The sequence below is a fragment of the Diabrotica undecimpunctata genome, chromosome 1 (assembly GCF_040954645.1).
Source record: "Diabrotica undecimpunctata isolate CICGRU chromosome 1, icDiaUnde3, whole genome shotgun sequence".
Taxonomy (NCBI): Eukaryota; Metazoa; Arthropoda; class Insecta; order Coleoptera; family Chrysomelidae; genus Diabrotica; species Diabrotica undecimpunctata.
The window spans coordinates 165905477-165923808 of NC_092803.1; the positions used below are offsets into that span (position 1 = coordinate 165905477).

At 32.4% G+C, this 18332-nt stretch overlaps 1 protein-coding gene across 1 annotated transcript in view; it reads left to right on the top strand.

Annotated features, from left to right (window-relative positions):
- rdgBbeta (cytoplasmic phosphatidylinositol transfer protein 1) overlaps positions 1-18332 on the top strand; it is a 28121-nt gene that overhangs the window by 5644 nt on the left and 4145 nt on the right. Inside the window, exons 3-5 of the mRNA XM_072520456.1 lie at positions 556-652; positions 3166-3237; positions 17223-17477. Coding sequence (XP_072376557.1) covers positions 556-652; positions 3166-3237; positions 17223-17477 — 424 coding nt within the window. The remainder of the gene's footprint in view (positions 1-555; positions 653-3165; positions 3238-17222; positions 17478-18332) is intronic.

Genomic DNA, 18332 nt, shown 5'->3' on the forward strand with positions numbered 1-18332 from the left:
TGGAAAATGGTTGACAAAGAAGACATAAGTTAGTCAAATGGAGACCAATGACAGATAAATGAAACAGAAGAAGTCCACCTATACAATGGCAAAAATTTGATCCATACTACACAAGACCAGCCACTTTGAATACAAACAGGGCAGGTATATGTCCTGCTGTGGACTTAATACGGGCTGATAATGATAATGATAAATTGCAATATCTCATTCTAAACATTCCTCAGATACAACCCTTGTACTCTTATCACCTAAATGATATTAAAAGTAACTATTAACATGATCAAATTTTTCGAATTGTGTTATTATTTGGTTATTTTTATGAGAATGAATTGATTTTCCAACAAAAATGTAAAATGATAAATTACCTCATCAATTGACAAAACGAATAATCATTTTTGTCTATAAATACTGTCTACTGAACTGATAATATAATTTTAAATCAGTGATGTATTTTCCTGATCAACCAGCTTGGGGCCTTTTCTCCATTTTTCCTATCTCATATTTATTAATTTTGGTTTCAGAGTTGACTATCGATATTTATATTTTCTATTTTAGCCGTCTTCCATATTGGGTTCAGTCTGTCATTCCAAAGATATTTTATGTAACAGAGAAGTCATGGAACTTTTATCCATTTACTATAACAGAATATACAGTAAGTAGATACTTTATTTATAGTTTTTGGTGTTTGCTCTTACAAACTGTATTAATTTAAAATTAAATTTTTTACGTTTGTGTGCCATTTGGCAATAAAAATAATTTTTTTAATTTTCTCCAAATAAAGTGAACCTTTATTTTTAACTGTTTTACAACTTTACAACAACAGTCGTACAACTTGTCATGAGAAACATATTTCTTAGGTCCTGAAATTTTATTTAAAGTGGATCTCTCACACCCAGAAATCATTTATTAATAAAAGGGGGACTTTTAAGTACACACACTTGACATATTCGAAGTGATAAAAATATTAATCTCTAGACAGAGTTAACTGAAAATACAGATTTGTCAAAAGTTTTAAACTACACTTGAGTGCAAAATAATCGACTCAAACACGATATTTGAGATTACACCTTCTGTTTCAACGTAAGAAGTATGAAAATAAAAAAAATGTGATGTGCAATTAATAACTTTATTATTGAACTTACAAAAACTGCTATTGCATTATCTGGAAGACGCATTATAAAAACAATATGCAATACAAACAGAATTTCCTAAATATTCATCATTGGAACTAAGGCAAGAAAGACGTTATGAACAGAGAAATCATCAATTGCAACATGAATTTCTTAATTATTTAGTATTTGATATTACCACCCCTACTCCTATTTACACTTTCCAATCGATTTCACATGGATCGGATGACTTTTTTAATAAATTCTTGAGGCATTGCTTCCCATCCATTATTAAGCGCAGCTCTTAATTCTGTTATGCTCCTTGGTGCATGATTTCTGTCCCGGACCTTTCGTTTAAGCTCATCCCAAACATGTTCTATTGGATTTATGTCCGGGCTTAACGCAGGCCAATTTATTGTAGGTATACCGATCTCAGATAGATAGGTGGTGGTGACTCGTGCGATATGGCATTGTGCATTATCGTGCATTAAAATAAAGGCATCGCCAATAAATGCCGCGTATGAAACCACATGTTCCTCCAAAATGTCTCGATGTTACGATCCGCCGTTAAACCTCCTCCACGTCCTCCACCAGGCACGAAAATCAACTCGGTTTTCCCATCCATAGAACTGCCTGTCCAAAAAATACAAGAACCGCCTTCATGACAATTTCTCGTATACAAAATTGAGCAAATCGCCCTTGAGTCTGCCATGTAGGCAGATCCTACTTTCATCGGAGAATAATACCTGACTCCATTGATGTCCAGATGTTCGCCAGCAAATTCTAATCGCCCTTGCTTCTGGGCTGCAGTTAGCTTGGGACCCGTAGCTGTCCTTTTTGGTATCAGGTTGGCTGCCTTTAGTCTCCTTCTGACTGTCCAAATGCTGGTCACCACACCTCGGACCTCTCTAAGCTCTTCTTTGAGTTTAGCACCACTTAAATATCGATTTCTCAGAGATTTCGATACAAGAAATCGATCATCTCTCCCCGTTGTTATTCATTTAGGGCCTTCTCCTTATTTTATAATCAACAGTATCTTGGTAAGGACGATACACTCGGGACTCAGCAGATTGGCTTAAATTTAGTCGATTTGCCACGGCCCTCTGGCTCAGGTCTTCCCTCAATAATGCTACTGCTTGAGTTGCGTTGACGGACGTGGTATCCATTTGTAATGCAGTTGCGAACTTAAGTGACTGATGTATTAGTGGCTTGCTATGGAAAATAATGTGTACGATGTTAACCGACGCGATAAGTCGGTGCGTGTCGATTTCAATGAGTCAAATTCTGACCCCCTCTCTACGTGTTGTATTATTTATTTGTAATGCGTCATCCAATTCACCAAAAAACAAAATTTTTTAAAACTCAATAATAAGGTTAATGATTGTACACTAAATATTTTTAAATTTACACTTTTTAGATTGAAACAGGTGTTTCAGGATCAAGTGTATAATGAATGCACAGCAGTGGACTGAAGGCGGCAAAAGTGCTCAGAACCGGCCAGGAGTGGCTCAATGGGTCGTAAAGATTATGGACACTGTATTTAGGAACTGCACAGAGATAATTTTAATTGACTGTATTGAAAAAGTCAAAACTATCAATAGTCAAGATTATTGTGCATTATTGGACAAATTGAAGTGGGAACTCAGTGAGAAACTATCCTATATACAGCAGCAAAGTGTTGTTTCTCCATGATAATGCACCGACTCATAAGAGCGTTATGACAGTGGAGAAAAATCATGAGTTTGGCTTTGAATTGCTTTCTTATCCGACTTATTCTCCTGATTTTGCCCCCTCCGATTATCATGTGTTCTCATATCTGAAGAGATTATTCATAATGGGCGTTTGGCGAAACAAATGCCTACTATTTTGTAGAGCTTTCAGAATAATATTATTCTGACAGTATAAAGAAGTTGGGAAATCGATGAAATTGTTGTATTGAGCTAAACGAAGATTATGTCGAATAAAATAAAATAAAATAATGTTCCAAGGTTACGTATTAGACTACCTAGTACGTAGTATCAGTATCAGTTAAGTACATTTGCTATTTTTTTTGTAGTGTTCCTTTATTCCCAGATTTAACATATCAATTGAAACCAAATATGAGAACAACAATGGATGTACAGAAAATGTAAGTAATCTTTTTTTTTATGTATATATTTTCCATCTAAATATTTTTCCATAATTAAAAAGTTACAAATTTCCAAGATGTTATATCATTTTGTGAAAGTTCTACAAGTTTAGATGGCAACTTATTACTAATGTAATACATCACTAATGCAAATCCTACCAAAGTCTTTCACCATCAATGAGAAAGAAAAAAAGTTATAAGTATCTTCTTTGAAGTTACAAAATGAAAATCGATTTTTTCTAATATCTCGTGAACTGTTTGCCATTTTGTAATGAAAATGGACACGTGGCTTTCTTATTGTAAGGGCATCTTAAAACATAATAAAAAAAAATTGTGTCACCACCGTTAGGGTAGTTTTTGAAACTTTTTTGCCTTTTATTACGTCTTCTTAGAGTCAGTTTTTATCGAGATACAGCTTCTTTTTATTATGGTTTGTACTTTGGATGTTAACAGAAAGCAAGTGTCCTGGTGAGTTAAAAATAACGGTTCATTTTTCAACTGCTGTCTTTAAATATGTAGTCGGCTGTTTAACTTGTTGCTACAGAGATTATTAAACAGTGGCATCAATAATTCTGTAATAGTACATACTAGAGCTTTTAGTCTTTGGACCCCCGTCTAAATTTTTTTTTATGAACACACTCTCCATACTTTTTTCAGTTGTTATTTGGGTGGAGTCGGACAAATTTAGAGCCTGGCGCAATATGGTAGTGGGGCGTTTGTCTGTGAAACTGTCAGGAACATGTTAATTTTATGTAAAAAAAAAAATTTACGACCACATTGGTGATTTTATTTTAATCAATAGTTTTTATTATAAAAACACCGAGAAACATGTTGTCAGACAAAAGTAATGGGCCATTTGGCGCGTCGGACTCTCTAAACATGTCAAATTTTATGAAAAAAAAATTTATTACCACACAGCTGTTTTTAACACAATTCATCATAAAAACTGTTTAAAAAATTATGGGAACCTTGTCGGACAATTTTTAACGGGGCATGTGCGCAGTCGGACGCGCAAAAGATGTCAATTTTATGAAACATTTTTATTTATTACCACAGATATTTGTTTTTTTTTTCTGTTTGTTTGCATGTGTAATGCATATTAAATCGGAATGACGGTATTAGATTTTTGTTTTGATACAGTGCAGCAACAACCGCTGATACGTATTTCGACCTTCTTAGGTCTCTTCAGAACGGTATAGTTACTGCTCTGAACCAAAACAAAAATCTCTCCCGTCCTAGACAATAGTTATTAAAATAACTATATACGGACGTAACTACGCCATCTAAAAACAAAAAGAGAAATCAAACGATTTCTACTTAGCGAAACCGAATTCAAATCTTAACCACTGTGTTTCCTAAAATTTGCGAAACAAACAGCTGGATAAATTACTCGGCAAGGGAATCTAAAATTGCATTCCACAAGCCGTTCATCCTAGTCAAAATTCGTAGTGAATTCAGTTTCTGGTACTTCAAACGAAGTAAATAACCAAACAGAATGACGGTATTAGATTTTTGTTTTGATACAGTGCAGCAACAACCGCTGATACGTATTTCGACCTTCTTAGGTCTCTTCAGAACGGTATAGTTACTGCTCTGAACCAAAACAAAAATCTCTCCCGTCCTAGACAATAGTTATTAAAATAACTATATACGGACGTAACTACGCCATCTAAAAACAAAAAGTTATTTATTGTTTTGTTATATGTTTTGTTATTTACTTCGTTTGAAGTACCAGAAACTGAATTCACTACGAATTTTGACTAGGATGAACGGCTTGTGGAATGCAATTTTAGATTCCCTCGCCGAGTAATTTATCCAGCTGTTTGTTTCGCAAATTTTAGGGAACACAGTGGTTAAGATTTGAATTCGGTTTCGCTAAGTAGAAATCGTTTGATTTCTCTTTTTGCATATTAAATCATTTGTCCGACAAAAACAATGGGGCATATTGATACAATTTAAAAAAAAGTAATTTTTTTTGGAAATGCATCTGTCTAAATTACACAGGGTTTGTGCATGCCTTAATTTTACAACCATTTTTCCGACACTTATACAAAGTTGTAAATAATTATATTTAAAATAAAAAAATCTAATTGTCCGACAAAAATGTTGGGGCAAACGAACAAAAAAATAAATTCTTATTGTATATCGCCGTTCTTAAACTGTAAAGCTGAGTTTATGCTTATGATTTTCTATATACATATTATATGTAATAAAATTTACTTGTCCCTGTAGTTTAAATATTTATTTTTTAAAAATTTTAGAATTAAAATCTCAAAAAATATAAATTAGTAAAGGCAGCAATTGTTCTAAGGTCACAGATACGTACACAACGTTTTCTATACATTTTAATATGCATTTGAATATATTAGACATATAGAAAGTGCCACAGGCCAGGTGAGCTGTGTAACCTTGTAGCTCCAAAATGAATCCCCTCTCTCCAATTTCCTTTCGGAGCATTTGCTGCGAGGTATCGTGTAATATATTGAGCACACCTTAGTTTTTTTCTATTGATTCTCACTTGCACGTTTTCATTCTAGTTTCCAAGATTATTTAATATTTTATAAAAAAGTTGTAAAGTATAGTGGCTTTAATGGTTTTAATAATTTAAAAATGCAGTGTTTTTGTGTGAACATTAAAGTGCAAATGACTCTACATATAGAGAAATTGTCGAAAAAATAAAAATAATGAAAACAATTACTTTTTCAATTAATTTCAACAATTAATTTCAGTTGAATCACTTTCAAAAGATTCCATTAAATTTATTATGTAATGTTTAATTTACAGGATCCATTTCTAATGATCCGAATGATTGGGAGGCAAATAGATCTTCCGATGAAAGTGAAGACGAAGAGATAGGGGATTTATCCGCCAGTGACTCCGAAAGCTCTGATGAGGATGATAATTATTAATTGAATTTTTGTTCTAATAATAATGTTTTTTTTCAATCTATTATTAGATTAAATAAATTTTTTTCACTATATATGAATGCATAAAATACTATGTATTAACTCACCTTTACAGTTTAAGAAGGGCGATATCCAATAAGAATTTATTTTTTTGTTCGTTTGCTCCAATATTTTCGTCCGACAATTAGATTTTTTATTTAAAAATGTAATTAATTGTAACCCCCTACTTTTGTCGGAAAAATGGTTGTAAAAATAAGGGATACACGAATCATACATGGATTAACGACATCGATTACGAATAAAAATTCCGTTTTTTTTGTCCGACTATCGATTTGCCCCAATATTTTTGTCAGACAATTTGATTTTTTGGTTTAAAATATAATTACTTACAACCTCCTTTTTTTTGTTGGAAAAATGGTTGTAAGTAAAAATGTTGCATAAAATTGACATATTTGGCGCGGCCGACTGCGCACATGCCCCGTGAAAATTGTCCGACAAGGTTGCCATTATTTTTTAAACAGTTTTTAGGATGAATTGTGTTAAAAACAGCTGTGTGGTAATATTTTTTTTTTTCATAAATTTGACATGTTTAGAGAGTCTGACGCGCCAAATGGCCCATTACTTTTGTCCGACAGCATGTTTTCGGTGTTTTATAATAAAAACTATTGATTAAAATAAAATGACCAATGTGGCCGTAAATTTTTTTTACATAAAATTAACATGTTCCTGACAGTTTCACAGCCAAACGCCCCACTACCATATTGCGCCAGTCTCTAAATTTGTCCAACTCCACCCAAATAACAACTGAAAAAAGTTTGGAGAGTGTGTTCATAAAAAAAAATTTAGACGGGGGCCCAAGGACTATTTCGTTTACCGTACGTTTAAGATTATTATGAAAGCTGAAATGTTCTAATACAAAATGGCAGATATGAATTTAATTCTCTCTAAAAACTGGCATAATAAAATACTATATACTATATATACCAAATTTCAATAAGCGATGCAGGGCATGTAAACAATGATATAAGTATTTGTATTTTAATTGTTAAAGATGTTCAAAATTTATTTACTCGTTCCAATAGTAATAGTATAATATTAAAATAAAAAAAAATTCTTTTATAAAAGGTATATTAATATAAAAACCTTTTCGGGCTACATCACAGAACCTTTTTTAAATAACTATTCCATCATCAGTGCTATATGAATTTACGTCTTTGAAGCCAACAATTATGTTACCAAAACTGGAGGATCCCACTGGGGTTGCTAGTCTTTAGACGAAGTGTCTGTGAGGACTTGTTGATAGCAACTGTGGATATTAAAATCACTTTCTGAATTTTTCTCTTTTCTCGATTATAGTTTTTATTGCATAGTATATAAATTAATGTAATCACTGAATACATAGTTAGTGAAAAAATAATCATATTAATTAAATTAATGAATAATTTAAACAACTATGCAAATAACGATTGTCCATGAATATTCAAAAACTAAATGATGTACCTTTGGTATTGACGTGTATTTTGAATCGATTTAGTAATATTTTTGTTGTTTTGATGGTTAAAGGACAATTTATATTTATGCTGTTAATATTGAACTAGTAATAATTATTTGTTGTGCGTTTTAAAACTACTTAAGTATTTAGTTTTGTCTGTATAAAGACTTTAAACTGTATACGTGATTACTGTTGTTGAAAAATGTTGACCAGTGATTCTGCCGATGAATTAGTTGAAAATACATGGAGTCCTCCACGAAAACGAACTACAAGGAATCCTCTTAACGCTGATGTGAAAGAAATAATTTTAAGTATATTTAAATATGAAACAATAGAAAATCCCAGTCAGTGGTTGAAGATATTGTAAAAAAAGTGGAGAGTAAAGTTGAAGGTTGTGATCCAAGTGTATTTACGGTGATTAAGGAATATAAAACTAATCATCAGTTCGCTGGACCAAAAGTATGTCTGACTCGGAAAAAAGTTTGATAAAATAGATGATTTTGACAAGTTGAAAATACATGGAGTCCTCCACGAAAATGAACTACAAGGAATCCTCTTAGCGCTGATGTGAAAGAAATAATTTTAAGTATATTTAAATATGAAACAATAGAAAATCCCAGTCAGTGGTTGAAGATATTGTAAAAAAAGTGGAGAGTAAAGTTGAAGGTTGTGATCCAAGTGTATTTACGGTGATTAAGGAATATAAAACTAATCATCAGTTCGCTGGACCAAAAGTATGTCTGACTCGGAAAAAAGTTTGATAAAATAGATGATTTTGACAAAAATGCAATTAGAAGGCAGGTTCATAATTTTTTTATGAGAAACGAAATACCCACCGTGGATAAGATTTTTTAGGAAGTGAACGATGACCCTGATTTGCCAAATTTTACGAAAACCTTTTTTATAGGAAGTTTTTTTTGTTTTTGTGGCATAGACTTTCGTCATTCAGCCAGTCTCGAAAGGTTATAATATATTCCTTAAGAAAGTATATACACATAAGTACAGATTATTTCTCTCAGACAAATGCACAGCGATATCCCTAAAACGAAATAGACGAATAATTAATAGAAGAACACGTCGAAGGAAAATACAAGGACACTCGCTTCCCGTTTAGGGGTCTGTCAAAACATTTATTTTAACAGACAAACAATACTGGACCACGGAAAAGGTATTGTTACATATAGGATAAACAAAGAGTACAAGTCTAACCCTATACATTCTCATGAAAGTTTTCATGAACTAGTAACAGATTTATAAAGCTATGCATGTGTCTGACAAAAATTCTATAATTAAATTATATATTGTTACAGAACCTATCTCTAACAAGGACTGTATATTATATGGAGCGTATGTATTGCATTTAGTTAATTTTGTATACAGGGAGTTTAAATGCTAAATAAATTTATTACATTCAAAGAAGATGTGATCGAGGTCACCTAGCTTACCGCAATGTTTGCAACTATCATCATCGATGACTTTTATTTTAAATAAATGGCATGGGTAACATGCATGTCCAAAGTGTATTCGATTTATAGTAGTAATATATTTACGAGGAGCTTTGAAATTCTGAAACCAGGTTGTTTGAGGTATAATTGGTTGTAAAGAGGTATACCTTTTATGGTTTGTAGAACAGTAATGTTTCCATTGCTCTTTCCATCTAAGTTGCTGATTTTTTTTGAAAATCGTAGTAACATCTGATGTATTAAGCATATATTTCAACGTAGAGCCAGTTGTTACACTCATTTTAGATAAATGATCTACATATTCATTATGTTTGAGACCAATATGTGCTTTCACCCAAATAAATTTTATGTTGACTCCAGTCGATGATAAATGATACAATCGATCTTTTATTTTAAATATGTAGGGGTTGCTAAATGTTGAGGGCAATTCAATGTTTTTTATGCTCTGCAAAATTGAAAGACAATCTGACAGAATTAAAATATGTCTATTGCAGGTGTTTCTAACATATTTTAGAGCTTCAAGTATAGCTATTGATTCCGCTGAAAAGATTGAAAATTCATTTGGTAGTTTATACTTGAATTCTACGTTTGTAGCAGGTAAAAAGTATGCGCATCCAGTCCCTTCTGTTGTTTTTGATGCGTCCGTGTATATTACTGTGGCTTCCCTATAACCCTGCAGTAGAGATCTTAGAAGATTGCTACTCATAATGGTGTTCTCAGTATAAGTGGGTATTATAACCTCAGTTCTGTGGAATAAAGAGAAGTAGTCTAAGCTTCTGTCAATCGAGTGCAATTTCTTGAAAAAAATAGGATTATTCTGTAATGCCATGCATAAAGGCGGGGAAGGTTTTTTCTCCCAATATTTGTTTGTAAGATCTGACTCGTTAAGTTGACGGACGCTTGAAAATAACTGCGAGTTAGTTAATAGAATTTTAAGGAGACTCTTTTCATTTAAAAAGTTTCTTCTATTTTCCAGGGATAGCTCAGCGGCTTCAACATATAAGGGTTGTATAGGGGTTGATCTCATAGCACTCAAACATACCCTCATAATAGAATTTTGAAACGTGTCGATTTTTCTTAAAAGGTTCTTGGAGGCGGAACCATAAAGAGTAGCACCGTAATCTAGAATAGATCGTATATAAGCGCGATAAAACAACAAGGATGTTTCTACATCGCAACCCCACCACGTTTTAGTTGTCATTCTGAGGAAATTACTGCCTTTGTTTCATCTATCAAGCATGTACTCTATGTGTTGTCTCCAAGTTAACTTCTTATCCAAAATAAGGCCTAGATATTTGACATGATTTTGAAGTTTAAAACATTGATCGTTCAGAATGATATTTTCATTTGTAGAAATGTTATGTCTTGTGAAGATAGATACTACTGATTTTTCTATAGATAAATTGAGACCATTCTCTAAAAACCATGAAAAAAGGGATTCACATACTTTGCTAAGGCTTTGCATACAGGTTTCATATTTTTTGTTTTCTGTATAGATGCAGAAATCGTCGGCATACTGTACGATTTTGAATGAACTGTTATTTATTTGGATGTTATATATATCAGAGCTGTATATATTGAATAAGATTGAAGATAAAACTGAGCTTTGTGGTATACCTTGATAATTATATCGCGGTCCAATTAGCTTGTTGATTGGCATATGAAATAAATTAACCGTTTTGTTTCTTAAAGTTGACAAGCAAACTTATAGGAAGTTAAAAAACTTAATTTTTTCCACATAAAAACACTCTTTTATTAGAAAGAGACGACATTGGGGTGTGGCGACGAGAATATCTTCAACAGATAAGGACTCATAGAGAAGAGAAGCGCAAAATTTATTATCTGGATGAGATATGGTTGAACGTTGCGCATGCAAATCAAAATATGGGTAGACACTACAGTCAAATCATCTTAAAAGCTTTTTTGGACGGATTAACAACGGGATTAAAAAATCCTTTACATATTTCAAATCTCAAAACTTACAAATACTTTAAAGTTTTAGGAAAAGTTAAAAGACTTATTTGTCACGGCAGCGGAATAAATTTGTTCCAAATGCCCTCTGGGCATTTAGGTCCAATAAGTTTGGTGATTACAGAGATGACAGGCCACTGTGAGTTAAATCCCATAGAACTTATTTGGGCAAATACTAAAAATGATATTGCAGAAAAAAACGCTACCTTTAAATTTTCAGATGCCAATAATCTATTTTAGAATTCAATTTCATTAATTACACCAGAAACATGGAAGTACTGCATTTTACATGTACAAGAAGTAGAAAAGGAAATGTGGCGGCTGGACAATCTAATTGAAACACATGATAAAACAATTATTGTTATCAACGTTGATGATAGTGACATGTTATCCAGTTCATCAGAATAATGTTTAAAAGTAGTCGAGGTCTCGATCACTGCCATATATCTCCTCCGAACTCAAATGAATTATGAGTCACTTTATATCTTTATTCCACAAAAACTAACCGTTTTTTTGCAATATTTAAACTTTTTGGAATTGTACAACTATAACAAAAACTATAAATAAAACTTATATTTTTTGAAAGCACCCTGTATATAAAATTTGTTTTTCCTATTGTTGTATATCAGCTATAAACAATCAGGTTCTTTGTCTCGCATTTTTTCAAAATTAAATTATACATTTCGTATTTTACAAGATAATACTTCTCACCAAACGAAAAGATAATTTTAAATGCGGTCCTGCTAGCGGCCTACATCTGCTAATGTTTACGTCTCCTGCATAGTTTATTGAATTTTAGTATAGAATCGTAGCGGAACTATTGTGAAGGTCTATACAAAAACGACGATGTTTAATTTGAAAATTTATTACCAACTATCTATTCCAAAGAACCCATACTGCTGCTTTCGGAAGTAAAAGATGCTATTAGGTCGCCGAAGGAAAATAAATATCCCGGTGTTGATTTTAAATTAGGTGAACAGTAGATACTCTATACCATTCTTGGTTCCAAATGTGGTGAGGGAAACCGGTTTCAATCAAGGTCGGTCAAGGTCATGCAAAGGCCAAGGTCACGCGAAGGTCAAGGCCACGCAAAGGCCAAGTTCAAGGTCATGTTAAGGCCAAGTTCAAGGTCACGCAAAAATCAAGTTCAAGGTAACGTGAATGACATTCAATGTCATGTCATGGTCTAGTTCCAAGTCACGGTGACAGTCAAGGTTAGGATAGGTTATTAGTATAATAAAAACTCTTTTTAAAAAAATAATACCTTCTTAACTATTTATTACACTGTTATTCATATCTTTTAAATTTTCAAGCGCAGACTTTCACAAATGACAACTTGATTGCGCCGGTGCTGTACCTTCAAGCTCTGTTCTCCACTCGGGACGATTAAAATGTACAAAACATGGCACACTAGTCTGAACTTCAAAATCTTGAACTACTTTTGTGGGTAATTTATACCAAGATCGAAGTAATTCCAACGGTTCCACATATTTTCTAAAGTATGGTAGGGTAAAGTTTTCTAATTCTGCTTCAGTAAACTTGTACAAAGGTTTTCGCGGTGTTGAACCATTAATTTAGCTTTGTGACAACACTCCATTTCTATTAAACTGTTAATGTTCTTAAACATCAAATGTACCTACTTTTATTTATGTAAATCAAGGTCACCTCACGCAGCAACTAAGGCATGCGCAGTGTTTAAAATGTAGACCAGTAAATTGAGGATTGTAAAACTGATCTTTAGTAACATTTAGTTCGTCGTAATATAAGTTAAAAAGTAAATAATTTTCAGTAATTTAGTAAAATTTTGTTCGTCGTGAGATCAGAAAGGTAATAAATATTTTTCAATCAATATTGTTGCTAACATTATTAATTTTTAGAATTTAGTCAAGGATGCGTGTTTAGGTGGTAGAAAAACTCTCAACGTAGCTGAAGCTGTCCGAAATTTGCAATGTGTTTTTAATGAAAAGGCATACGATTTTGAATACGAAGCCGAACGAGCTACCATAAGAATGAGAAGATATACGGTAGAAGAGTGTAATGAAAAATCAGCAACATATCATACGGGAGCGAGAATCTGCAAAGATTATTTATCTGATCTAATATGCATGTGTTGCTTTAAAAAAAAAAATAAATAAAAAATCTAGGGCTGACCGATTTCTTACATCAACTCAAAGATGTTCTACCTAAACATTGTTTTGAAGATGAGGGGGTAGATACTGTAAATACATGTAAATACAATAAATAAATAATATATTTTATTTTGTAGTTTTCATTTCAACACAACATATCGTTTAAACAAGAATTGGAGGAATTTATGAAAAAAATTAAAGAACTAAAAGAAAAAATAAAACAATTCGAAGACAAGCAAATAATGTTTAAATCATTTAGTAAACTACACTTAAGTAAATTTCGCAGAAAAATTAAACCGTATACTATGTAATTTTTGTTTTAATAAATGATTTTAATACTAATTGGTTGTTTGTTTTATAATATTTATAATTAAGAAATAAAACAAAAATACTGTAATATATATATTTTTATTTTTGCATTAAAAAAGTATCATACAACCAAAATACATTAGATAAAGCACAAATACATTTTTCACTATTATGATAAAAACAAGCAGGTTTCTCTTTGAAAACTAGTTTGTGGCTAGGTGTATATATTGGAGATGTGCCTTTTATACCTACTATCAGTCTTTGAAGAAAATTTAGTGAAAATGCCTAAGAACATAAAAATACAACAAAACGTTCAAGTAAAAAAACTAGAATAGAAAAAACTATACCTAATTTAAAGCCCATCGCTGAAGAACCGAAAAAATCTGTAAGTACTAAAAATGGCGCAAACCGCATGTTAATAGCTTTTGTCGAACTCGAGATATGAATAAAAACGCATAAACATAAGTAAGTAATTGACTGACCCTGTATTATAAATTAAATTAAAAAATAAGTCAGTAGGTACTTTCAAATTTTTTATAGCAGAAGAATCTTAATGTTGATATCTATTTTGACCATTGTTATTTCATATGATTAAAAATAGTTTTTTCGAAACTAAGTAGGCTACGACAATGAATTTGACGGCGAGTTCATATTGTTTATTTATTGACAGCAGTCAAAACATTGTTAAGAAGTGTTATATTATAATTCGAATTGAAGATTGCACTTTTTTCAATAGATATTAATATTGGTAATATTAGTAATTAATTATCAGTACTAATAATTCGTGATGAGTATATCAAATGCAGAATTGTATGATATGATTGGAGTTTATTTCGAATGTCACCAAAATGCCGCTATTGCCTCACGTATATATTCTGTAAGATATTCTGACAGGAGACATTATGGCAAAGAAGTATTTGAAAGAAAGGCAAGAAGATTAAGAGAAACTGGTAGTTTTCATCGTCCTTGTTTTAAACGACGTAGTAGAGGTATGACCGAAGATAATTCAATCAATGTTCTTGCTTTAATTCAACAGAATCCACATATAAGTAGTCGGCAAATCTCTATAGAATTAAACATACCCAAAACTACTGTTCTAAGGATTTTAAAACATCACAGGTTGGTTTTTCATATTATAAAGTGAACGTTTAGGTCAGAAACTTGGAATTCCCTTTAAACTTCAGATTCAACTGTTATTTTAATATTCCGATAAAAACGGCAACACGGTGCTTTTATTCTTTTATCCGTTTCTTAAAAATACTTATGCACGATTTATCTTGTGAAACAATTGTGGATTTTTCAAGATTTTTTGAGTTTTAGTAAATATAGTGGTTTCGTTTTCACCAATATTGGTGAAAAGGATGAAAATGATGAGGATGCAGACTAAAAAACCACTGTTTTTTAGTCTGCATCCTTATCATGTAGTTCTCCACCAAGCTTTACATGAGAGATTTTGATGCAAGGCTGGATTACTGCAATTGGATGTTAGGTCTGCTAGAAGAACAACCGCATATCATGTTAAAGATTTTATGGACAGACGAGGCTACGTTTAATAGTGCGGGTGGTGTTAATCTGTATAATATGCATTATTGGGCTGAAGAAAATCCGCACTGGATACATGAGGTGCAGGTTCAAGGTAGATGGAGTCTAAATGTTTGGTGTGGTATAGTTGCTGGAAAGATCGTAGGTCCATATTTCTTTGATAGAACTTTAAATGGCGAAACATATTTGGATTTTCTGAAAAATCAGTTGCCTGTTTTATTGGAAGATGTTTCCTTACAAACAAGAAGAGATATGATATTACAACATGAAGGGTGTCCTGCGCACTTTTCCAGACGAGTTCGAGATTATTTGTATGCAAGTTATCCAAATAAATGGATTGGAAGAGGAAGTATATTTTCATGGCCAGCTAGATCTCCAGACTTAACATGTCTGGACTTTTATCTCTGGGGAAATTGAAGGACTTAGTGTACCAAACTCGACCAACCACGCGAGACGACATGAAACAGCGCATTATAAACGCAATAAATAGTATATCAACAGCTGAGATTGAAGCAGCTGTTATGTCTACGAGCGAAAGATTACATCTTTGTGTGGACAACGATGGAAAACAATTTGAACATTTAATTGGACATTCAGTTTTAATGATCGAGATATTTTTATGATCTTTCACATATTTAATTTTAAGTTATAATAAAGGACGAGTCAATACTATACTTACTTATGTTTATGCGTCTGTATTCATATCTGTATCTGTATTTGAAGAAAAACAAATTTTAATTTTTTCTATTCGAAACACACTCTTTCTAATGACACTAATTTCGTTAAAATCGGTTGATTCAAACCAAAGTTATAGGTATTTATCCACAAATACTTTCCCACTCTCCCCCACCCTTTATTTGAAAAAATAAAAAAAGTACTTGAACAACTTTGTGCGGAATGTAGGCCTCTTTCTAGTTTACTTATTTAACACTTGGTATAATTGGGAATATTTCACAAAAAACTGGTTTTCAATTTTTCTTCACAGGTTACGCCCCCTAGCGGTTATCCCAGAAACTTGAAAGGTATTTCCATTATAACATGAATAGTTTTTGATATATAGCGTAGAGATCGGCTTATTAGACCACCCGGTACATACGTTAAACTACTCTTTTTTTTTCAAAATGGCGGCTCTGAAAATGTCTGCTCCATCGAGTTAGAATCTATGGAGAGGGCATCACGTGAATAAAAACGACCTCACTTCGGCCATATTGTTTTGACACTTTTGACAGATCGTATATGTTTATTTACGTTTGTTGTTTTTCGAATATTTTTAGTTTTATAATACTTTTATAGAAACTGTAATAATATATTGTGCTAGTGCATAATAATGGTTTCTTATTTTCAACGTAGTTGCAGTGGCAGAAGCAATGTTAATAAAAAATCTTCAGGAATAACGTTCTACAGGTTAGTATACAAATATGTAAACAAACTAATGGCCCGTATTTCAGAGAATAAATTAATAGTATTTGACTGTATTAATTTTTCTTTATGTATAATATATCGTGTTTTTAGTGTTTACCGCGGGATAAATAAATCATAGTTTATTAAAAATGTATTGCACTTTGTAGATTATGATTAAATCTTCTGAATAACTAGTCATATTTTTATGGTAGTTTTAATATTATTGAGTCCGGCCATGATCCCACCGCCACATTGGTATCACCGTTAGCCACGCCTACCTACACCGTTTTTAATACACACGTTAATATCCTCATAGCTTCTCCATAGATTCTAACTCGATGGTCTGCTCAAACTCGTCCAAAGTGTCATCATTGCTTGGAAACGATTCAGTCAAAAGCAAAAAAACTAAAATGGTTTCATATTTCGTATCGAATTGGCTATGGTCGGTACTACAATGAAATGTTTTTACCGAAGAAAGAAAAACAAAATGACAACTTTTGAATTGTTCGACCCTTTTTTGCACTTTTTATTGTTTATAACTGTATTAAATAACAATGAATATATTTGGTTGTAGTATCGACCATAGAGAGACATCTAGTAAGTAAAATGCCGTTTGGTTCATATTTATAAGTGTAATAGTTTGGAAATACGAGTAACAGTTAAAAAATCGAGGTTTCGAGAAAAGCCGATTAAAGTAAAAAGCTGTTATGGTCTTTTAATTATTTACTAACCAATTGACCCTTTTCTAATATTTATAAACTTAATATTTCAGTGTCTTGGCCTATCTCCCGAAAAATTAGCTGAAAGAACAGTCGACCATATCGATATTGCATATGACGAATTATCAGCAAAACACTATAAAGAAGAAGAAGATCCTCGGTTTTTTCAATCCAGAAAAACACACAGAGGGCCCTTGGTCGATGGTTGGAGAAGTAATTGCCAGCCAATAATGTGTTCATATAAATTGGTACATGCCTCATTTGAAGTATTCGGCCTACAGACTAAAGTAGAAGATTTTATACATTCGGTATGTATTTAACCTAGCGTGTTCCTATTGTAACAATAGTACTTAAAATACCGATTCGTTTTTTATTGTAAAAATACCAAAGGACATGAACCTTTTAAGTTATTAGTAACAGGTTCACGATTTACGATATAATTTGAATTATAATGTTCATCAAATCGCCACTTTAACAGATTACAAAACTAAATTCTATGTAAAAGATTAATAGAACTTTAATATACTATAAATTAGTATTAGTAATTAATAGTAAAGATAACAGTGGAGTCTTGACATCCCATTTCTCTTCGAGTAGCTTGTAATAAAGTATCAGGCATGTTAAGGACAATATTTTTGGCTCATTTTTTCTTCAATCTGATAGCACAATAGAGAGAAAATATAGTAAAACTTTTGATTTGTAAGTAATACATTATACAGTATTTTAAAAGTAATATTTTTGATTTCTTCGGGTTCTTCAGGTAACTGTCGTACAATAACACTAATAACACACTGCAGTACAATCATGCTACATATACTAATAATGAGGATACACCATTTCTATTACCAGAAATTCCCTGGACGCGTTACTAGAGAACAAATATTAGACGCACGAAAGATCAACGAAAAAACACGGGAATGAAACATCCCAACATATATGCGTTTCATTAATTATTATAACAAGGCCTTGATTTAATGAGTTCCCAGAAATTGGTAAATTGAGAACTAACTGAAAGCTTTCACTCCACACAAGGTGTCACCATAGGCGTAAGGAAAATCTTTAATTTACGATATGCAGATGACACAAACCTTCTTGCCCACTCGGCAATGGAATTATGTCAACTGCTGGAGAGAATCGAACATATCACTAATGAGGCAGGATTC